The 22,926-nt window shown below is 52.7% G+C and overlaps 1 protein-coding gene across 1 annotated transcript in view; it reads left to right on the top strand.

Moving 5' to 3' along the window:
* The first annotated feature begins 5,245 nt into the window (after window positions 1–5,245).
* The window catches only part of KCNK1 (potassium two pore domain channel subfamily K member 1), a 33,796-nt gene continuing 16,115 nt past the window's right edge, over window positions 5,246–22,926 (top strand). The window contains exon 1 of the mRNA XM_081299987.1: window positions 5,246–5,788. Coding sequence (XP_081156113.1) covers window positions 5,434–5,788 — 355 coding nt within the window. The 5' untranslated portion in view covers window positions 5,246–5,433. The remainder of the gene's footprint in view (window positions 5,789–22,926) is intronic.

Genomic DNA, 22,926 nt, shown 5'->3' with positions numbered 1-22,926 from the left:
ACATGAGGTCCTGAAAGACAGGAGAAAGTTCAAGTGAGAGTGGCACAGGCCGGGCCAGGGACGGGGCTATTCTGGGATCCAGAGGTTGCACTCAATTAGAAGTCTCAGAGCACTTGCAGTACAGGCTTACAGACATTCCCTGGAGTCCTCGTCCCAGAGGTCAGAGGGATGAGTGGGGAATCGCAGGGTCCTGGGACCTGAGCACATCCTCTCTGAGCAGGTCATTTCTTGGAGGGGCGAGATGCCGACCTTCAGCCACATTCTGCTGGGGAGCTCCCTGGGTGCCACCCAGTGCCCTGCGACCACCCTGCTGGGGTGTTGCAGCTGCAGAGTGCATGGTGTGCTGTCAAGGAGCTTGCTGCCCCAGGTGTGGGGAGGACTCCAGAGCACTGGCAAGGGCATCCAGGCCAAGTACTCCTGGGGCAAGAGGATGCAGCCCCCTCTTGTTTTCTCTCTTCTGGCTCCAGGATGAGAGGCTAAAGTCCTGGGACCAGCAAGCCTGAGGGAGCCTTTCCAAGCTGCTGGACACAGGCCTGTTTGGTGGGGTGGCTGAGTGGATAATGAGGAGGCTGCCACCTTCACAGGTCAGCCCTGGAGCAAGCTGAGCCCTCTGAGCCCTGGAGGGTGGCAGGAGACAGCAGGCTCTTGGCTCCTCCCCCTTCTTCACTTGCTTCCAGGAAAGCCCTTTCTGCTTTTCTTTCCCCTTCTTATCCTTTGCAGGGGTGCACTGAGAGGTGAGAAGATTCAGTTATGTTTCCTCACTCACAGTCAAGATGCAATTGGTCAGGAGGGGTGGCAAAGAGCCAGAGATGTGGCAAGGGCATTATATGCATCACTCAGACCAGCCATGACCAGCTGCCAGGACCTGCAAGGGCTGGAGTATCCCAGGGGAGGCATCTGCCATTGGCTAATCTCCAGCAGACCCTGTTCAGAGGCCCAGACCTGAGCCACACTCCCCAGAGGACCAGAAGAAAGGAGAGTGGCAACACCCTAGCCAATCATGACAGGCTGAGGGTCTGCAAGGTATGGACCCCAATACCTGGGCATGGCACCACCTGGGAGTCAGGGACCTGGGCATCCTGCGCATCCCTGATCAGGAGTCCACCATCCTCAGGGACCCCAACGTCATAGACGCTGGATCATAAAACCTCCCATCTGAATGACAAGGCCGGCATGCTATGTCCTGTCTTCCCAGTCTGTGGTGGCTGCCCTGGGCTTCAGTGCTCTTGAGAGAGCCAGGCACTGCTGGAAGCACTCCCCAGTTCTGTGACATGGCACAGCTGCCATGCTATGCCACCATCTCTAGGTCTCTGTTCATCTTGTAAGACGGACACTCAGTACTTACTGATGTCACTCCTGAGGCCTCCCCTGCTGCAGTGGCCACTGCTCTACTCTCTGTCCTTGTGACCTTGACTCCTCCCCACACCCCACACAAATGCACTGGCACGGTGCTTGCCTTGTTTCGTGCCAATGCCACCTATTGTCCTCAAGGGCACGTGTCAGAATCTCCTCCCTTCTTGAGATGGCCTAGTCCTCAATCGTATGCATGGCCGTATATGTTTTATCCACTCATCTGTGAATGGACACTAGGGTCACTTCCACCTTTTAACCATTGTGAAGGATGTGGCCGACAACAGGGGTGTGTAAATACCTGTTCAAGCCCCTGCTTCCAATTCTTTTGGGTCAGTTTCTGGAAGTGGAACTACAACACCGAGGTTCTATAGGGGTTGCTGATTGACTGTTCACTTTGGACCCCAAGAGAAATGGGTTTGTGTAAAGCCAGCATCTCTACCTTCTTCTCCTGGACAAGCTATTGAGGCAGCTGGGCCGGTTTACACCTCATGTCATCCTGCAGCACAGCAGTGATTCTTTGCAGCGCTGATTCTGGCCCAGGTTTATTTCGCATGACACATGACCACTGTCCACAAGTTATGTCCTGGGAGGGACATGAGGCAATGGGCAGAGCACGGCATCCCTCACACTCCTCATGCCCCATCCTGCCAGTGCTGCCCTCTCAGGAATCCTGGGGCTCTTCTGAGTTTCCTTGCATATCCCCATCCTCTTGAAAGGAGGATGCGCTGTTGCCCCTGAATCCCTGCTGGAAGGAGGGTGAGGGGAGGAGCCAGTCAGCAGAGAGGCCTGTATGAACCTTGGGGCCAAGGTTTCAGTGCAGGACACCTGACTCCCCTGAGTCTGCTAACTCCCTTGACAACAGTGCATCTGGCCAGGAAGAGGAAAGGAGACGCCACACTGTGCCCCCGGGGTTCACAGCATCTCTCACAGCCAGAGCTACAGAAGGCTCTGTGGACTGACCTCCCTGGGGGCAGGATCTGAGCCCCCACAGGACCACTCCCAGGAGGTTTCTGGTGTCTACCTGTAGTCCAAAGGTAGCATATCTTGCAAGAGTATGATGGCTTGCATCTTAAGTGTCCCCCTAAAGCTCACGTGCTGAAGGCTTGGTCCCCTGCAGAAGGCCCTGGTGGGTAGTGGAAATGTCAGGAAGGCCATCTCTGTGATGTGCATTTCAGAGGACAATGATGGGACCACACCTGTACACACAGGACTCTGGTGTCACAGACTGGCCCCTGAGGGTGCAGGTGGTTTCGGTAGTGGGGCTGTGCCCTGGAAGGGTACAAGGGACCTCAGCCCCTTCCTCTTACTCTCTCTGGCCACCATGAGGCAATCAGCTTTGTTCCCCCAAGGTCTCCCCCTGATTCCTGCTCGCCACAGGCAAGAAAACAATGAGGGCCACTGGCCATGGACTGGAGGCTCCGACACCCAGGGTCAACCTGACCCTTTCCTCCTTTGGTTGATCTCAGGTATTTTGTCACGGTGAAACACAGTTAAGACAAAAAGTATCTGGTATCCTTGGCCTGGTTGTAATGTAGAACTGGAACAGTGTCTCACTCAGAGAAGGAGGAGGGAAGGGAGGGCAAGTATCCAATGATGGCTTTCAAAGTTCAGTGCAGGCCAAAGGCATGTTATCTGGTTGGCTGTCTTGGCACAGGCAGCCAGACCCAAATCCACTGGCTAAAAACAACAGTCAACATAGCTCCTGGTTCAGGCAGGAGGAGCTCAGCCGGGAGATGCAAGTCACCAGGTGGCCCAGCCAGTAGGACTGAAGAAAGCCATGCTCCCATGTCTGAAGTCTCCTGAGGATGGGCAGAAGGCTGGGCACAATGGGATGGTCATCTGGAACACCTCCACGTGGCCCTCCCAAGTGGCGCAGGGCACCAGGGCAAGGCATTCCAGTGAACAAGGTAAACAGCTCCTGTGCTTTCCAGTCTTGGAAACCACCACATATCCCATCTGATGCATTCTATGGTTGACACAGTCACAAGTCTCCCAGCCTAAGCAGAGAGGACACAGACCCTCTTTCTGATGAGAGGAGGGCCAGAGCACCTGCAATTGTGCTCCCATCTCTGTGGATGTGCATGAGAGGACAATGACATTACCATGCCTGCACACAAAGTGACATTAGTGCCAGAGACTGTGGCACATGAGGGGTTATGTGATTTGGGAGGAGCAGAATTCACATCTTGCTGGGTGCCATATTTCAATGGATGACATATGACATGCAAGCCAGGCCTGAAGGACAGGACCTCTACTATGGCAGAGAAGGAGAAGGCGTGTCCTAGCAGGAGGACACTTATGAGCAGAAGCACAGGAGAAGAGGCGGGCAAGGGCAGGAGGACTCTGACGGCGTGCTGCAGGGAGAGGGGGCCTCAGGAACAAAGTGGATCCAGAAAGGTCACATCAGCAAAGATCAGGGACAGGGTAGGAGGAGCATGGCTTAAAGAACCCACAGAGGACAGGATAGGGTAGGAGTCAGGAAAGGAGGGACTCAGGCTCCTGAAGAGCTGAGAACTGGCTGATGGTGACTACTCGGGAGACTGGAGGACTTGGAGGGCTGGGGTGATAGCTTCACCTTGAAAATAAGGAGGCCTGTTCTTCCTCAGGGGTGGGAGCAAGGGAAAGAAATGGGTTACTGATGAGCTTTTGAAGTACAGAGAAGGAATGCAAAGGATGACCTCAATCCTCTGAGTAAGCAGGGAGGGATTATTTACTGAGAGTTAAGAACCACTGGTGAGTGTGTTAGACACTTATAAAATGTGATTTTCTTATTCTAAATAATTGTACAAGACACTTTTACCTTTAATGCTTTTCCTGATTATGAAAACACAGCTACTGTAGAAAACTTTAAAAATATTTTAAAACACGAGAAATGAAAGTCACTTATATCCTCTATTAACACCTATGGGCAAGGGGTAGGAGCTGGTTTTATTTCCATGCAATCTACTATGCAGAAATAATTTGATTTTACAATGCAGAATGCAAATATTTTATATATTTGAGATTCTGTAGGGTTTTGTTTATGCTTCAGCAGTCTGAACACATCTTTGGAAGCAGCTCCCCTCTTGAGATACCATAATTTTACTGCTTTGGAACATCCAGAATGCTCCCGATTGGCTGCTATTTTATCTGTGTACGGTAGACATCCAGATGCTGCGTACATGTGACAGAGATGTTTCAGGTCAGCTTGTCTGTGCTTTTCTTAGCACACACACTCCTTCAAGACTCTTGAGGCCTGCTGCTAAGTTACCTTTTCAGAAAGGGTCATGGTTTTTTACCTTTGCCATAAGGCAGCCCACGGACCCCTCTCAACATCTCCATCCCTGAGAAGAAGGGCTTGAGAAGCTGCTGCTTCTGGTAGTTGGCACCTGGGTCCAAAGTTTAGCACAACGCCTGAGGTCCTGTTCTAAAGATCAAGAGCTCAGAAACAGGCCCCCTGTAGACGCTTCCTTCCCCGGGAGCCTTCTGAGGGGTGTGTGGGTCCGAGGGCACTTGAAGGTGCTTTTCCGCCGGTGGTTTCGGGTACTTCGCCACCACCGCGGGCTCCAGATGGACCAACTGTCTGGGCAATAAGAAGAGAAGGACAGGATCAGGAGCTAGCTATTTTTTTGATGGTGGCTTTGACTAGGCGGAAATACGCGGGGGCAGGAGTTGCGGGGAGGGCAGCGCGTTGCCCTGAAGTGGCCCCGCCGCCCTCACCCACCCGGCAGGGGCCGACGGTGGGCGCTGGGCAGGGGCGCCGCCGAGAGGCGCAGGAGGCCGGGCGGGGGTCGGGGACTGCCGCGGGCTGGAAGCGCGCCGCGGGCGGGGTGTTCGGGGGCCGCGCCCAGCCCCGCGCTCGGTCAAGTTTGAGCGCGGTCTCCGCCGACTCCGGTTACCTGAGCCAGCGCCCACGTCACTGCCACATCATCTGGGCCTTTTATATTGCAAGGAAACAGGAAAGAGGGAAGAAAAGCGTCGCTGGAGCGAGCCAATCGCGGGCGGGCGGTGGCGGGAGGAGCGCGCGGGCCGGAGCGGAGCCCAAGCCGAGGGGCGGCGGCCGCTCCGGCCGGTCTGCGGCGCTGTTCTGGCGGCGGGAAGATGCTGCAGTCCCTGGCCGGCAGCTCCTGCGTGCGCCTGGTGGAGCGGCACCGCTCGGCCTGGTGTTTCGGCTTCCTGGTGCTGGGCTACCTGCTCTACCTGGTGTTCGGCGCCGTGGTCTTTTCCTCGGTGGAGCTGCCCTACGAGGACCTGCTGCGCCAGGAGCTGCGCAAGCTGAAGCGCCGCTTCCTGGAGGAGCACGAGTGCCTGTCGGAGCCGCAGCTCGAGCAGTTCCTGGGCCGCGTGCTGGAGGCCAGCAACTACGGTGTGTCGGTGCTCAGCAACGCCTCGGGCAATTGGAACTGGGACTTCACCTCCGCGCTCTTCTTCGCCAGCACGGTGCTGTCCACCACAGGTAGCAGGCCGCGGCCACCTCGCGCCACCCCGGCGGCGCCCGGGCCTCTCCATCCCCCGCCCCCAGCGTCTGACCCTCCTTGGCCCCTTTTGCGGCCGCGAGGGCGCGCGCCTTAGCGAGGTGGCCTCAAAGCGTGACTTGGTGCAACCGCCAGTAACTCCAGGGGAGTGGTCCCTAAGTAACTCTTGGGGAGTGGTCCCTAACCTAGGGCCTGAGTGGCTTCAGGGGCTACATCCCCCACGCTCTCTGAATACCCTAAACTAGATCCGGTAGCATCCTGGCCGCCCAGGGGCTAGGGGGTGCGCCTGGTGCGGTCACCTTCCTCCTGTCCTGCTCCCAGAGGGCGGAGGCCGCAGAATCTAGAAACGATATTTCTGCAGGCACCTTCCGGACTGTGCCTTCTCTTTTGATAACCATGCATAGATATTTAGGCTTTTAGTACCGGGAGGCAGTTTCGGGGTACATACTCTGCTTTTGCAGGTGACCTCTAAGAGGCCGATTTGGCTTCCTTCAGAGTAGGAGGAGGGTGGGGGAGAGGAAAGCGAGTGTCCGATTGCCCATGAGCCGACAAAATGGGGCACCCTGATTCAGCAGTTATTTCAACTTTAGGTATGAGAGGTTCCTGGTCAACTTCAAAGCACCACCTCCTGCAGAGCTCAGGAATGGAGCAGGTCCTCAGGTGCAAGGGGGAGGAACACAGGCCCCAGCGCCATCACTGGGCTGGATTAAATCCAGGAAGGCTGTTTCCCCAGCCTTGGCCAGTGGAGCACACAGCCAGGGCTGAGATAGAGATAGGTGTCTGCCCTCTGTCCAGAACCTCACAGGGCTCCAGCACAGCCCCTTCACCTCATTGAGATCAGCCTGTGAAGCAACCCGTTTTTGTGAGCACAAGGTCACCACACACTTTCTAGTTCCCAGTGTAGCTTGGAATTGGGGTGGGGGGGCATTGTGATTCCTCCAGGAAAACACTTTATAATATCCAAGCTTTACATGTGAATCCCCTTGGGGTGTGACCTCCTACTTCGCTGGACCTCCCAGCTTCTGTTGTTCATAACCACCACCCCCCTTACCCAGTTGGTGGTTCTGGCAATTACTTATTAATGAGTGATAAATAACACTGTCCATGAAGAGCATGTAAAACAATTAATCAGAAGACTGGGGTGAATTACTAAGCTGACTTAAGTTTATCCTGAAATAGACAGAAGTAGGAGTCTAGCTTGTGTTGTGGGATATTAAAAACATAGCCCTAAATGAGACAAACCTGTGTCTCCCTTTCTGAAAATGGCCTCTGCCCTAGAGACTCTTATTTCACCAAATGCTGCCTCCACTGTACTTATCAGCTCTGTCCCTCTGCCCAGGCAGAATTCACCTTGCCTTTCTGTTTAGATTATGCTTGCTTTAGAGCAAGAATCACTTATTCTCTTCAGAAGTCAGTATTTCCACAAGGCTACAGAAGTTCACAATGGGGTCATGATGCTGGGTACGCATGCTGAGAAGGGTGACAGCTCTCACTGTGTACTTTGCAGACAGGACAGGAATGAGGATGGAAAAGAACCCACTTGCTTTACCTGGGGGGGGGGGAGGGTTGCCCCTGAGTGGTGAAGCTCATGTATAAGCTCAGTATCATAGTCCTTAACAAAATGTCCAAAGTTAGTGTATATCTTGCTTCCTCTGGGAAATTCTTGTCTATTTAAGATGTGAGCCATTCTCACACTTTTTAATTAGTAAAAAAATTGCAGTTCCTGTAGAAAAGGCGCTAGGGACAGATGTCTTATCATTGGTATTCAGATGGCATTGGGGTTCCTAAGAAAGTCTGGATTCATGCAAAACAACAGTTCATTTAGGAAAACAGTGCAAGGGGCACTTAGGGACAAACCCAATGAAAAAGGTGCCTCTTGGTTTGGAAAATTAGCAGGTCAACGAACTCTGTCGTGAGTACAGCCATTCTGAGTCCAAGGTCCTCCTTTGTTGGTTTTGCACTGAGCCCCTGTTGGACACAGTTGACTGGATTTGTGGCAGAGGGTTAGGTCACTTTTATATTAAAGCTAGTATACTTCATTACTAGGAGAATCTTCTCTGGCAGAGAGCCAGGCAGCTCAGGGGAGCCGGAACTGCTCCTCTCTCAGGGCACGTGCTTGTCCTTGTCCCTCTCACCCTTACAGCCCTGTCAGCTGCCAGCTGCTACATAGGCACAGCCCATCCTTGTCTTGTGTGGAGTAGTAGTGACCAGCATCACAAAGATGCTGTCCTCAGTCACCATCGCTATAATACAGGTCTGTCAGTGCCTTTGGGTCCCAGTCGCCTCATCCCCCAAATTCTGAGGCTCCATTTCTGGAAGGAACTGGGTGAAGTCTGCATGGTCTATTTGGAAGAAGCCTTAGCTTGGCCGGATACAGCAGTATTTTCTTCATTCTTTGCCAAGGACTCAATATTTCTAATAATCAGTTTAATACCTCTTTACTTCCCCCTGTTGAGGGGAGAAGACTTTCTCCTCCATTGCTAGGTTCATGGCTGAGGCACCAATAATGAAGGACAGGCTGACAAGAGACATCTGTTTCAGTTTTTACATGGCACCGGAGCCTTGGGTGATGGATAAGGAAGTTCTTTTCTTCTGGATTTGGGGTGGGTGGCCCTACATGAGTGTCATCCTTGGCAGAAGGTCCAACAGATCTTGTGTGGCCTGCTTCGGGGGGAAGAGTGAGGAGGAGGAGGTGAGGGCAGCCTTCCTGCTCTCTCGGGTGCCATGGTGCCGTGTTTTGGAGTGGTATGTGTTGATGCCCACCACCCTTAATCCAAAAAAGACACAAGGACCTCTCCATGGGAACCAGATGAGAATGCAAGAAACAGAAGTTTCTGGAGGGAAGAGGGGCTTGAAAGCCAGAGGAGAAGACAGTATTCCCACCTGACTCACACTGTGATCTCCCCCGAGGATCAAGGACATGTCATCTAGGTGATATTTGGGGAGTCAGATGTCATTTTGTTAAACTCTTCTTTAGTAGCCACGTAAGACTTTAAGCTGCATCGTTCATTCTTTATCATTCTATTTTCTATTTGTTTTTTTCAGATATACATGACAGTAGAGTGTATTTTAACACATCACACACATGGGGAGTATTTCTTCCCATCTTGTGGCTATACACAATGTGGAGTTTCACTGGTCGCGTATCATGTGTGCACATAGGAAAGTGATGTCCGATTCGTTCTACCGAGTACATCATTCATTCTTAAGAACCACATGTGGTGTTGGTTTGCCACAAGTGTGCTTCTTGACTCACCCTCACGCTGCCAAACGGCCACACCTTGATGAGGGACGCTGGGTAAGATGGTGTTTTATTCCTATACTCTCTAAGCGGTGGCTACCTTCTGCTCCATCCATTTCTGTATTTGTGGCCATGGCTCGTTTCTGCAGGAGGCTCTCTGGTCCCTGTTTGTGAAGAGATGTTTCAAAACTCTTAAAAAAATGTGTACAGTAAAGGAGCTTGTTTGGGTTTGTTTGGAGTGGACTCTGATGTAACCAGATAGGGGGCTACCAAAACAGGAGTGGTTTTAAAAAAAGATGTGAGAAAAGGTAAAAGGGGGTGTGGTGTACAGGATGGATGCATGGTGTTTGAACTGTCAGTTAAAAATGAGTTTTCCCACCAACACAGATTTCTGGAGCTATTAGAGTAGAGCAGGGCTGAGCCAACCACAGCTCAGCTCCTGGGCCTGACCTGTTCCCACTGCCTGTGTTTGTGTAGCCTGAGCCAAGAATGGCTTCTGTGCTTTCAAATGGTTGGGAAAATGTCAAAGGAGCAGTAATATTTCCTGGCATGTTAAAGTTTTATGACAATTAAATTTCATGGCCCTTAAGAAGTTTTATTGGCCTGCACCACACCCGTGCATTTGTGTCATTGTGGCTGCCTTCCGGCTACTGTGGCAGAGGTGAGTAGTTGTGATGGAGACCACGTGGCCTCAACACCCAGGACACGTCCTGAGTGGACATTGGCAGACCCAGCATGCTCCACTGGGCATGAAGCTCCTGGGAGCCCTAGGGTTGTTCTGCCCACATGTTGCTCCCTTTGGCAGTTCCTGCCCACAGTGCAGCTTCTCCAGCTTCCTGGCATGCTCAGGTGGGGTGCAGCACCTGAACTGTGGGTCCCCACCAACAACCACTTCCAGAAATGGGGTGGTTATTACAGGTGTCACTGATTTGGGGGCAGATCTGTGACACTGCCTTTTCTGTGGGCGATAAAGCTGTGTTGGCGTGGGATCGCCTTACCTAAAACATGGAGTAAAAGGACAGTGAAGAGAGCTGAGCAGAGTCCACCTGAGCCAGGAGGGACGGGAAATGGTGAGCTCAGCTTCTGGCCTTTCCCCCAGGAGAGCCTGGGCCTGGTTGCACCTTCACATTTACTTCCACATGATGCCCTGCGTGGGTTTCAAGCCCATGGCTGACTCAAGAGGAAAAGCAAGCCCCAGGGTGCAGGTGACAGATAGCTTGGCATCCATACAACTAAACAATGTAAGACATATTCTTTGCCCCCTCGGATGCCAGACAGCAAGTGCATGCATCGTCTTCCAGGTGTGCAAGGAGCCAGTGAGGTGTGGCCTCCACTGTCCTCCCCTCTCAGGGGTGGAAACACAGACCTGGTCTCCATGACCCCTGACGGCCTGAGCTGGCATTGGCTGTGTTTCCAGCAAGTTCAGGGTTGAAGGCCTGACCTCATACGGCAGACCATGACTGCATTTGAAGGCCGGGATTTTAAAGAGGAGATTGACTGAGAATGAGGAACTTGTCCAAAGGCAGCCATCTGCAAGTTTGAAACAGGCCTCTGAAGGAACTCAACCTGCCCACACCTCTACCTCTGACTTCCAGCCTCCAGAACTAGGAGAAAATAAATTCCTATTGTTTAGCCACCCCATTGTGGTGTTTTGTTATGACAGCCCTAGGGAATGAAGCAAGAGGGGCTCAGCTATTTTTAATGGTATGAAAAAAATAGATATAGGAGCATAAGAAACAGAAATTTTAAGTCTTTTCACTGTTGCAAGTTTCATGTACTGTACATGAGTAGGATGTCACCACGGCAGAGCCAATGGTTGTCGATGTCCTTGACCCATTAAGAAAAGGCTTCAGCATGCTTCTGCTCAAGTCATAGAAGTGTGCAATACACTCTGAAAGCATTTCCACCCAGTGATGGTAAGAGCGAGCAGATTCAGTGATTGAATGTAAAACACATACTTGTCTATGTTACATCAGCTCTTGAATATTTTGAAGAGCTTTTTATCCCCCAAACTATGAACTACTGTGTTCTCTACACCTGTTTTATAGCACCTGGAACATGCTGTAACAATTACGGATGGTTATACCTTGAAATAAACTAGGCCTTTGCTTTTAATGGCCGGACTAAGTCTTGTTAAGAACAGAATCTTCCAATGTGCAGTGAACCTAGCCAGGCCCTCAGGACACACTGTCCTTGAATTGTGGTGTGGGCAAAACATCAATGGGCTATGAGTAGCAGACACATGTAAGGTCCGAGCATATGAAATTGCTCATACTCAGTGTGACCCATAAAAAGGGCAACTCCAGATGGCCCGGCCAACTGTGAGGGTGGTTTCAGGGACAGATGCCGGCTGCATCGAATGCTCTTTTTGGCATGGTTGGAGTTGCAGCTGGCTAGATTTTATTATTGAGAGACACCCACTGATACCAGTTACAGACATCTATGGAGCCTGTGCTGTGTTCCCATTGCTTGTTCCTGACAGGAGATAAAGGCCTTGTCAGAGAGCACGCAGCTTTGAGATATTTTATCAACTCCCATGACCCTGCTGTCTCTGGACTCAGTTTGGCTCTGACTTCCTGTGGTCTTTCTCTGTAGTTCCTAGCTTTTCAGTTTGGCTCTGACTTCCTGTGGTCTTTCTCTATAGTTCCTAGAGAATTGGTGTTCTCTCGGTCAGCAGCAGGTGCAGGCTCTGGCCCTGACTTGACAGTGGAAGTGAGACAGAAGAGGGGTCCAGAGCCACATAGTTTTTCAGGAGCATGGACTTCCTGTTCCTGAAGCACTGCGTGGCCCTCATGCTGGTTGCTTCCCAGTGGCGTCCGGGTTCCCTCTCTTCCATCTGCAGAGCAGACTTGGTTGCTATGTGGATGAAGACTAATTGGCTTCTGTTGGACATTGGCAAGTTTTAACTTGGTGCTGTCTGTTTGATCCCAGATCAGAGTCTACCTTTCTGCAATTGCATCTCTGACTGGAGCTGACTTCTTGGTGCGAGGAGAGCCTGCCTTCCCATGCCTCCACAGATGTGTTTATAGCACTGGTACCAATTGAAGGGTTCTCTTGTTCAGATATGATAGAAATCCAAATTGGCACTCCCTGAGCCATCAAAGCCCTGTACTCAAGTGCCAGTGACTCTCAGCTCTTCGTGTGCTCCTGTGGCCCGAGCGTCAGCAGTTCCCAGCAACTAGTGTCAACTGCTCTCCCAGCCATTTCCTGGAACTCAAGGCCCCCCTCCCCTGAGCAGCTTCTGTCCAGTTCCCTGCTACTCTAAGGCTGTGGGGCATTCTCAGCAATAGTAGCTCTTAGTGCTACCAGCTCAGAACAACCAGTTCAGCCTGCTCTTTCCAGGATAAAGATCACAGCAGCTGTGAAACCCATCTGAGCTAGGAACCACAGGCTTTGCTGTGGCTCTGCTGAGGCACCGGAAGGCAGTACCTAAGACGGGGTCCCAGCCTGGCGCAAGATTGAGGAGTGTGCTCCTTTTACAGCCAGTGGTGGTGGGTCTAGGCAGGTGCACAGCCTCCTCAGGCTGTCTGCCAAGTCATGGCTGTGTACTGCTCCTTGTGGACCAGATTGGGAACGGCCAAGGAAGAGGGAGGCATCCAGAGAGGCTGCAGGGAGGGGTCCTCAGGGATTGCCACAGGTTTCTCAGAGGTGCTGCAGCCAGCCAAAGTGAAGTTCCTTGGAGCCATTGCAGGGCACTGGACACGGCCATGGCTGACTAGAAGGCATCTGGTGCAGCCATAGCTGTTAAAGGTGGAAGTAGAGAATGGGCCCTTCTCTCTTGTCTCTATACTGTGGGGGCTTTAGGTGGAACGTTCACCAGGCATTCAGAGACCCAGGTACTGTAGAGTTGGTGGAATCATGGCTGGATTCAGAAAGAAAGCCAAGACATATGCAGGCCTGAGGCCAGAGTGTGCACATGGAGATCAGTTGGAGGCTCCTCCTGAGATGAGTCAAAGCTCCAGGGCCTCACACATGACCCAAACTGTACCCACTGGCTCAGGATTCTTCTCAACTCAGGCAGAAATCACAAATGGGCTGAGTGCAGCTCCTTAGTGTTAGCAGCTCCAAGCAATAGCAGCTCTCAGCTAGCATTAACAGCCCTCCGCAGCCAGCAGCTGTGGGATGCTTACAGAAGCCAGAGCTAATCCCTACTGTTCCCCAGCTGCTGGCCTCCCTGTTATCAGCCCTAGGTGGTGGTCAGCCCCCTCAAGAGTTCCCAGCTCAGTGCAGCCAGCTCAGCCTGTTCTGAGAAACCAATCAAGGTGGAAATCAAGAATAGGCAAAATACAGCCTCCAACAGAGGCCTCCTTGGGGCCTAGGTTGCAGTGTACAGCAGGAAGCAGCACACATGCTGCTCTGACCGGAAGGGAGGCTGCTTCTGGAGACAAAAAGGCTCACTCAATGGACTCAGCACGTCCAATGCGGCTGCCCACCCCCAACTTTTACTTAGTCATGGGGAGGGAGGGGCTCCTCACAGAAGGGATTGGATGCAGCTGAAGGGCTGCAGAGGGCAGAGGGGCAGGTCGTCTGGGATGGACACGTGACCAAAGTGGCTGCAGACATTCATGACAGCTGTGGCTGTGAAGATGGACAATGTGAAAGATGCAAATACCACTTAGGAGCTTCAGGCCCCTCTCTTCAGTCTCAGCTGAGCAGTTTACTCAAGTTGAGGCTTCTGTCCCCTTTCTGCTCACTTTGTTGAGGTTTCTTGAGGTTTATTCTGGCCTGGTTTCGTTGTTGGTCTGTAGTCCACTTGCCAGTGGAGCAGGGAGGCAGGAGAGGCCATCTCCCAGAAGAGCTGCCCACGGGGCCTTCTGCACTAGGGGTGCAGGAACCTGCCCAGGGCCTTCCCCAGGCCCCTTCCCAGTTCTATTTGGCCTTTCTCCCAAGCACTCAGCCTTCTGCCTGCTGGTTCCCTCACTTCTTGAATGCCACCCTGTGGGAAGTAACCCGCCTTCTGAGGACATTTCTTCCCTTTTCTGAGATTGTCTTGTAACATGAAGAAGGCTCTAAAGGAGTCGTTCATCTGTAACGTCATTGTCTTGCTGACGTATTCAGAGATGACTGAAGTATTCACCTGTAGTATGTGAGGGCCTGCATAGCTGTGCCCAGCATGGGAGGCCCTCCAGGGTCTGCAGGGCAGAGGCCCGCTTCCCTCCTGCACATCTAAGGAGCACGTGGGCTCCCCTGGCACTGAGCTGGGCCCTGGGTTATATCGCAGTGAATGAGAGGAATGGTCCTTGCTCTCCTGGGAGGGGCGTCTGGTGGGAGGGAGATGCTGCCAAAGAGAGAGCCTGTGACTGGCACAGTAAGTTAGCCCTGGGGACGGAAGCCAGGGAGAGTGGCTTGGGGAAGGGGTGGGCACTGGCATTGCAGCTTGTGATGACCTCAGTGGTCTGCATGGCCTCTGTGGCCTCCATGCCCCCGCCTACTGAGGAGAAGGCAGGTGTGAAGAGGGAAGGAGGGGGCGTTGGTACAGTTGTTTGGGGAGCTGTGCATGAGGACGAAGGCCTGACTGGACAGCCCAACCAGAAAGCCATCACCACCAGGGGCTGAGCAAGAGCGCCAAGAGGCAGGGTGTCCAACATCCCGGGCCTTGCAACACAGGTGGCTTTCCAGAATGAAGCGGGAAGCAACAGCAGGTCTGAGGGATGAGAGGAGCCAGCCAGTTGCTCTAATAGGTGGGCCCTGGCAGGTGTAGGAGGGACTAACAGAGGAACACAGGAACCCGGATGAGCCTGGCACGTGGGAGCCAGCTGATGGCAGAACCTGCAGGGTGGGCGGATGGAGTAGGTGTGAGCTGTCAGCAGGAGTCTAATCAAGAATGATGCCGCAGGCAGAGTGTTCTCCACAGAGTGCCCTGGCAGTGGAAGGGCCTGGTGCTCATCCTGGGCCTGTTGGACTCCATCCCCCTGGGGTGGGCCCAGGTTACCTTGGGGGCACACGCAGCTCAGAGGGGTGTTGTGAGGGCCACGCTTGGACAGTGACAGTGACTTCTGCTGAACAGTGTGCTGTGGGCTCGCAGTAGGTCACATGTATCAATTGTCAGCGCACAGACTCTGAAGGCCTTGGGGGGATGATGGGTAAGTGGTGAAGAGGGATTTCAGGTGCAGGACATGAGGTCTCTGGGCTATCTGCCAGGGTTGGAAACATTTATGATAGTGTTAAATACTTCAACTTGTATGCTAAGGAAGAGTAGCTAAATGGTGCTATTAATTTGTAATGTAAAATGACATAAGGCTTTGTAAGAAACTGAAACAACAAGGAGCAGAAGTATTTGCTTCATACTTTATAAGTATACCAGTGGAATATTTAGTGTTCATGCAGGGATTCAGAATAAAATATACATTATAGAGTGTGCAAAGGATGACAGTAGATACCTCCAGCACATTTCTTTATCTTATTTTTTTTTAAGTGGGGTTCTTTTTTTTTTTGGAACTGGGGATCAAACCCAGGGCTTTGTAAATGTGAGATAAACACTTTGCCACTGAGCTATATCCCAGCCCTCAGGACATTTTTTGGGAGTAGCTGATATTAAATAAAGTCACCATGGAAAGAACCTACATGGTTTCTGTTTTTAGGAAGTCAATAAAGCACCTTTTTCACAAGAGGTGCCATGGGGGACGGTGTGGGAGGGTGTCCGCTCCAGACAAGCACATTTTTGGTTTCAGATTCTGTCACTGGTGGGAGGTCATCTTGTGTCTCCAGGGAGAGTGCCTGGTGCTGTTCCTGTCTCCTTGTGCTCTTTAACTTGAAGGTTTGCAGACGCAGCTCCCTCCCTTCCCTGATGATCTGAGCGCCCTCTTTTTTTCCCCCCTCAAACACTGTGTCCTAGATGCAGTCTCAGCTTGTGACGAACCAAGGAGAGGGAAAGTGAAAGGCTTTGAGCTAGAATTAGAAGGTTCAAACATTCTTGCCAGTGCCATTCGTCAAGTGCTTGAACACCGGTCACCAAGGCACTCAATTATTTAGAGACCAGGGTTAGGTGGCTTAAGTTAATTAAAGAAGCTGGAGAGGCTGCTCCAACCTGCCTCCTTTTGGGTGTCCGGAGTCAGATGGTTCCTGTGGGAATCTGAGTGGCTGAGGGCCGGCCCCCTCACCTCCCACCTGCCGCCCAGAGCTCTACTGATGCCTTCTCAGAAGAGCCTGTCTCGGGCCCACAGGAGGCTCCCAAAGTGCCTGCCCTGGGCATGGGCGGATGTGGTCCCCAGCAGCAGGGGAGGAGCTGTGGGTGGGTGAGCAGCCTGCCACCACGCCACACGCCGCCAGCCCACTTGCTCCTGGTGCTGCACACAGAGCTAGAGGGAAGAAAATCACTAAAATTTAAAAAAAAAAAAAAAAAACCCACACACACAGCAAAAGCAACTTCCTGGTCGTAGCTCATGGGAGGTGAGCTGACGCCAAGGCCTGCCCCCCCTCCGTCCCCGCACCTCTGGTTGAACACCCGCTCTGGTGAGGGTGGCCTGGGGAGCCCAGGGGGCCTGTTTGCACCTGCCCATGTAGTTTCCTCTTGTGCTTCACTTGAAACTAGGTTTTGTGGTGGGTTTGTGTGGCCTGTCTCTCAGGGAGCTCAGGCTGTCCCCTGACCCAGTGCAGGTGGACTCTGTCCGTGGAGTTTCCTCTGCCACCTGGCCTGTCCCCCACAGAGTGCCCTCCTTGCTGTCAGTCACTCCAGGGAGGCAGAGTGAATTCAGGTGGACATGACTGAGTCACCCTGAAGGAACTCTCTCAGAAGTCCAACCTGGTGTCCTGAAGTGAGATTCGTGGGTTGCTTTTAGGAAAAATGTATAGTTCGGCTGTACTGAGTGTCCTGCATGGGCCAAGTGAGGGACCACAGGTGTGGAGCACTGAGCTGGGGCCGGGCCAGCTCTCTCGGGCAAGTCGTCCTCAATCCGGGGCCGGGTCAGATCCTTGTCTAGCTTGAGCATTCCTGATCCCAGGTCTTGGGAGAGCATCCGCAGGTCAGCCCTGCTCTTTCCAGCAGGTGAGGCTACAGAAGAAAATGCTGTACAGGGTGACCTGGGCCTTGGACAGCCCACCACTGGCCAGAGACCAGGTGAAGCAGGGCACTCTCGGACAGCTGTGGGGGTGCCTGAGCCTCTGTGTGGAATTGTGTGGGTCCCCGGCAGCCTCGGCAGGACTTGGGGATGGGGGGTGTGGACTATAGCGCTCAGGGAGGCTTCACGGAGGAGGCAGACTGAGGAGACCAACAACAAGGCTGAGTTTGGGTGGGGTGGAGAGGCGGGCAGAGGCGAGTGAGCACAGGTACATCACTTGGCACAAACGCCCACAGTGGAATGGGCCCGTCTGAAGAGAGAGTGAGGGTGCCCGTCTCAAGAGCCACCAGGGCAGGCAGTGGCCAGGATAGCATTGGTGGAGGCAAGGTGTGCAGCAGAGTTGGCACTTGACCCCGCAGGCGACAAGGGGCCACAGGGGCTTCCCCGGCTGCACTGTGACAAATGGCCTGGTCTGGGTCCCCTCATCGCCAGGCTCCTTGCTACTTTATTTGAGAGGTATGACCTCAGTGAACAAGTCCCATGTTGAACTTGCGTGTGTACGGGCTGCCCGTGTACTAAGGCCTGAGAGGTGCTGGTGTGGGACATGTCTGCAGAGCAGAGTGAAGCTGACGAGACTTGAATCTTTTCAAGAGCTGCCTGGGAGCTCTGGGGACCTTCCTGGAGCGTCAGTGTCAGACACACTCACATGCTGCGCGTCTGACTTTGTGAGACATGTGCCCTTTTTGTGACATCTTTTTGCACATGTGCCCTCTGAGCAGTCAGAGCACTGAGATCCTCAGTACAGCACACGAGAGGTGGAGTAGTGGCATTTCCAGAAGACTTACCTAAACATAGTTGTCCCTATGATGGTGTCACGCTGGCTTGCACCCTAGTTCTGCTCTCCTAGAAAGGGAAGGGCCCGGCCCGGCCTCTGTACCTGAGCACCATGCCCAGTCACTGCCTGCCCTGCCTGTGTGGCACTCACTCAGCTGATGCTCAGCGCTCCCTTTGCCACCTCATGCAGGGCACGGAGAACATGAGGGTTTCCATGGGAGGCGCCACTTGCTGAAGGGGCGAGCTCTGCGCAGCTGTGGAGGGAAAGATGGGAGCCCCTGCTCGGGAAGATGCTGGTCCTGGGCAGGAGTGCAGCAGGGCTCTCTCTGCTTGGGGACAGGGAGGTTGGAAAGCCACGGTGCCCTCCATCTCCAGTGCTATGGAGTCAGCCATCCTGCTCTGCCTTCTTCTGTGTGTCAGGGAAGGTTACTTGTACTAGGACACCCAGAGAATTTGTTTGATTTTGAGTTTTTCCTACCTCCTCTTCTGTCCTCATCTGGACATGAGGCTGGGCTGGGCTCAATCTGTGCTCCCAAAGAAACGTGCCTACCACCCCTGGTCCTCAGGCTTGTCCTGTATGGCCCCCAAATAACACCAGGTCTGCTTTTCCCGGGTAGGTGATTCTCCATTTCCCATTAAATGCAGAGGCAGGGGGACACATGTCAGCCAGAAACTGCAGGAATGAGGCTGTCTTCTAGTTTGGTCCCCTGTAGCCCAGGCCAAGGCCAGCACCTTACTAATTCTAATGGAGGTCTCACAGCTTGGCCCAGCTGCAGTGGGAACCAGAAGTGTCCACCCACGATGCCTGACCAGGTGTACCTGCTGGGCTCTGCCTCTCCTGTGCTGCTGTGCTGGTTGGAGAAGCACAGCTTAGGGCTTTGTGCCCTCTCAGTGGGCAGGAGGCAGCTGGCCCCAGAGCTTCCTAGTGGGGTGAACGTGTGCTCATTCTGCCAGCTCCTGGACTCTTGCTGTACCCGGAAGGCTGCTGTCCAACTTCATGATCTCTCTAATATGTCCTGTATGGGTTAAACTTTTACACAGATACAGTTGTCCTATTTTCTTTTTTTCCTCTAAAGATATTGACTCTAATTTGAAGCTAATAAATTATGAAGTGCAAACAACCGAATTGCTTGACGATTCCAGTGAGAATATGTTATTAGTGAGTTTGGTCAGGTGGGATGACCACGTTAATTAATGGATGGACGAGAGGCCTTGGGTTCCTTGTTTGGTTACTCCATTAGCCCTGGCTTTCATTCACTGTGTTTTTCTCAGCTGGTGGTCACTGTTGAGGTCCAGGGTGGATACTGCTGCTGGTTCTCCTGTGGGGGACGTCCTGCCTGCTGCTCAGAATTCACAAGGAATCTGGTTAATGACTCCAGGAATCACTGCCCCTTGCTGGCCACGGCTGCAGGACCCTCCCTGGCCATGGCTGCTCTTCCTTCCTGGGATGGGGGCTCACTGGCTCATGGGGATTGGCACTCTGGTGGGGGTCCCAAGCCTGGCCTGCAGCTGTGCTCTCTCTGCTTTCCTTCCTCATCAGGTACGTCTGTGATGCAGCCCTTGGAGCTTAGTCTTGTGCACTTCCCATCCTGTACACCACGGTTCCACGTACTGACATGGTTGGGAGAGCGTCCTCCCCACCCTTGGAGCCCACGTCTGCCCGCCGCTCTGCTCCAGGACATCCCCTTTGGCCTTTCAGAGGCCAGACTGCCAGGACTCCCTCCTTGGCTACCTTGGGCGTGATTCCTCGTGTCATGATCAATCAATCAGCCACTCTGTGTGGATGCTGGCGAGGGACTGCACACATATGCAGTTAACCCATGGGCAGAAAGAAGGTTATAGGCAATCCTGCTCCCTTCTGTGACCCTAAGAAACCTAGTCCTGTGTTAGATGAACTTGACACATGCCTCATTCTGATAGGTGTGCGACAAAGTCTAAAAACCTACGTATTCATAGTAGTGAACTTTGCCTCTCAGTGCGGCAGGGAGTTCTTCCCTGGGGCATTTCCATGAGGTCAGCACCTCAGCAGAAGCCCGGTTAATGTGACATTATTGGGAAACACTGGTAGCCCAATAAAAATGCCTGTTTTTCGGAGGGATTCAAGAACTATTGTCAAATCTAAGAATATTGGCCTTATGACTCTCTGCAAGTGGCCAACTTTGTAAGATGGAATCTGAGCCCTACTGTCAAGTAGGATGTTCTGTTGAGAAAGAGAACCGTGTTGCTGGTTTGTCTGACATCTAGGCTAACCCCCTGTAAGTATTGGGTTCAGAGACAGAATGAGAACGAGGGTAGTCTTGGTGGTTGTGTCTTGTCCAGGTTCTTGGGGACAGCTCTGTTGTCGTTCAGGCTAGGCTATTAATGGAGGCCATGCACAGCCCTGACTGGATAGGAAGCCCTGGGCTGGCCCACGGTCAGTACCAGGCGGGAACCACTTCCTCCTTCAGCGTGAGAAGGGAGGTGAGGCTGTTCCAGGTCCTCGGGAAGGCTGTCTTTCCAGTGACTCATTATCATCACCTGGCTATGAGCAACCGTGGAGGCAGGTGCTTGGCAGTGGCAGTGAACAGGAATGGACCCGCCCAGTCAGACTTCCGGGTGCCCAATGGCTCTCACTCACATTCCCTCCTCTGATTGTGGCTGCGGTCATGGTGGGCAGACCCTCATCATCCTGTTTTCCAAGCGTCATGTCTGTTCTAATGGGAGGCGTTGGAAGTGGCAGGATTGGGACTCCACCCCTGTGCTCACAGGTTGGGCACTTGGAGTTGCAGGTTTGGTGGCTGCTGTAGTTGGGTCTGGAGTGCCCCAGAGCCTGTGTGTGCAAGCCCTGGTGCCCAGCTTGGTGCTGCTGGGAGGGTCTGGAGCCTTAGGAGAGGGGCCTCAGGAGGTCTGCAGGCAGGTCATGGGACCCCAGTCTCTTCCCTTCTCCTTTGCTCCACGGGCACAAGGAGGGCAGCTTGCCCTGCCATGTGCTGGCACTGGCCCAAACACAACAAGGCCAGCTCGCCATGGACTGAAAACTACAAAGATGTGAGCCAAAGTAAACCTTCGTTCTTGGTAAGTTGGTCACCTCTGGGTTTCTCATAGTGACAGAGTGCTGGAGAACAATGGCCGTGTGAAAGAGAAGCAGGCTTGTGGGGCGACTGCACCCATGGGAGCAGTCGGCCACTCTGCTTGGTTAAGTGCTCACGGGGGAAGTGTCTGTCACAAAGGACCAGGTGCTGCACGCCCTGGGAGCCTGTAAGGAGGAGCCCAGGGAACCCGCTGATCTCCTGAGAGGAGGCAGATGCGGAGGCCTGTCTGCCCGCTGCCCGTGGAGGCACAGGGCCTGGTGTGGCCTTTCTGCCCAGACAGGACACTCTGCCACACATGTGACTGCTTCTCTCCAAAGCTCAATGGATATGTTATCACCCTGATTGTGCACAAGGCTTCTACCCTTGGCCCAAGTCCAAAAGAAGAAAGAATGTTGAAGTTTGAATCATTCTCTGGTGCAAACTTCCTGTTGTTTAGGCCAGCTTTTTAAAATGGAGTCCTCATCATAGCTAAAGTAGGTGAGTACCCATATTTCCTTCCTTTTTAGGAGCTACTTTAATATTTTGTTAATAGCAATTATCAGTTTGTGAATGGAAAACATATAATCATTTCCATGTAAATGTTTTGAGTGTGAAGAACCTGCTTGAATGGGAGAATCGCTGAGGGTGTGTCTCCCCAGCATTGCTCAGCTAACAACAGTGTTGACTGAACAAAAAGCCACACAGGTACCTCGAGTCCCCTCTGCGCCTATCTGCTGGGCCATGAGAGGAAGGAGAGCAGGCACCGTACTGGTCCTCAGGAGCCCCGAGTCTGTCCCAAGACAGTTTTTTGCTGCTTGTGCTTCTGTGTGGTTGAACGAAGGCAGAAGGCTTAAGCCAGCAGGGACCACGACTGTTTTTATGTGACGTCATGATGCTTTACATACAAGTTGTGGACGAGCTCATCCACTCTGCCAACGTCCTTGCATAGCGCACCCTAGGGCACCTGCTGTGTGCCAGGCCAGTCTCCAGCTGCCGAGAAGCAGCAGAACACAGTATGTACTAAAGCTCTCCCTGTGGAACATTTATTCTAGAGGGAGGAAAGATCCTAACCAACACAAGTAAAGAGGATATAAAATACATCACATCGAGTGACTGTTTCCAGAAAGGTGAAGCAGGGCAGGGAGACAGGCCTCCACTCGGGGCATGTCCTATGCCAGGAGGTGCTCCGTGTGCCCCTCTGAGCTGAGGGCATTTGAATCAAGACCTGAAGTTGGGGGAAAGCCAGCCAGGTGCGTGGGTAAGGATGACCGTTCTAGGCAGGGTGGTTGCCCAAGCAAAGGCTCTAGGCAGGTGGATGTGGCATGGAAGCAGCTTCTGCTAATTTCCCCAATCCCTTCTGTAGGTCCTGGAGCAAGTGGAACATCTCAGAAAGTCCCATCCGAGTTGCCAAAATGAAGGGGAGAAAAACAGTTTTCCTCAACAGTCATTGGTTTGCAGCTGAGAAAGATTCCTGCAACAATAAAAAGATCAACAAGAGAAAATTAGCAAGTTTACTGAATGCACAGTGCACACTGTAACAGAGAAATGTCACTCCATGCTGTGGCTTAGGGCCTGCCTTAGGCAGTATTTTAACAAAGAACAATGCCTTTAGGGAAGTGGAAGGACAAAGGAGAGCTGTCCCAGGCTTCAGAGGCAGGAAAATGAGGGAAAGTACATTCCCCGCAGATGCCTCTGGCCCCATCTCCAGCTGACAGGGAGCAGTGAGGGAGGACCTGCCCCAGTCCTCAGGCAGGGGGTACAGAGGGAATGTGGGGAGGCCTTTTGTCCTTGTGAATCTCTGGGGCTTAGATAGAGGGCAGAGAGCTCCCTGGCATTTGATTAGCATCAGTTCAAGTAACCTTTATTTTTCCATGAGAAATATTTTGATTTCTGTTAATCAGCTTCTTGTTAGTGTAACAAAATACCTGCAGTAATCAACCTATGAGGACGAAAAGTTTATTTATATATTGGGTACTAGTGGCACTTAACCATTGAGA

This window comes from Spermophilus citellus (genome assembly GCF_964194105.1).
Source record: "Spermophilus citellus genome assembly, chromosome: 6".
In the NCBI taxonomy this organism is placed as follows: domain Eukaryota; kingdom Metazoa; phylum Chordata; class Mammalia; order Rodentia; family Sciuridae; genus Spermophilus; species Spermophilus citellus.
This window is presented reverse-complemented; position numbering and strand designations above follow the sequence as displayed.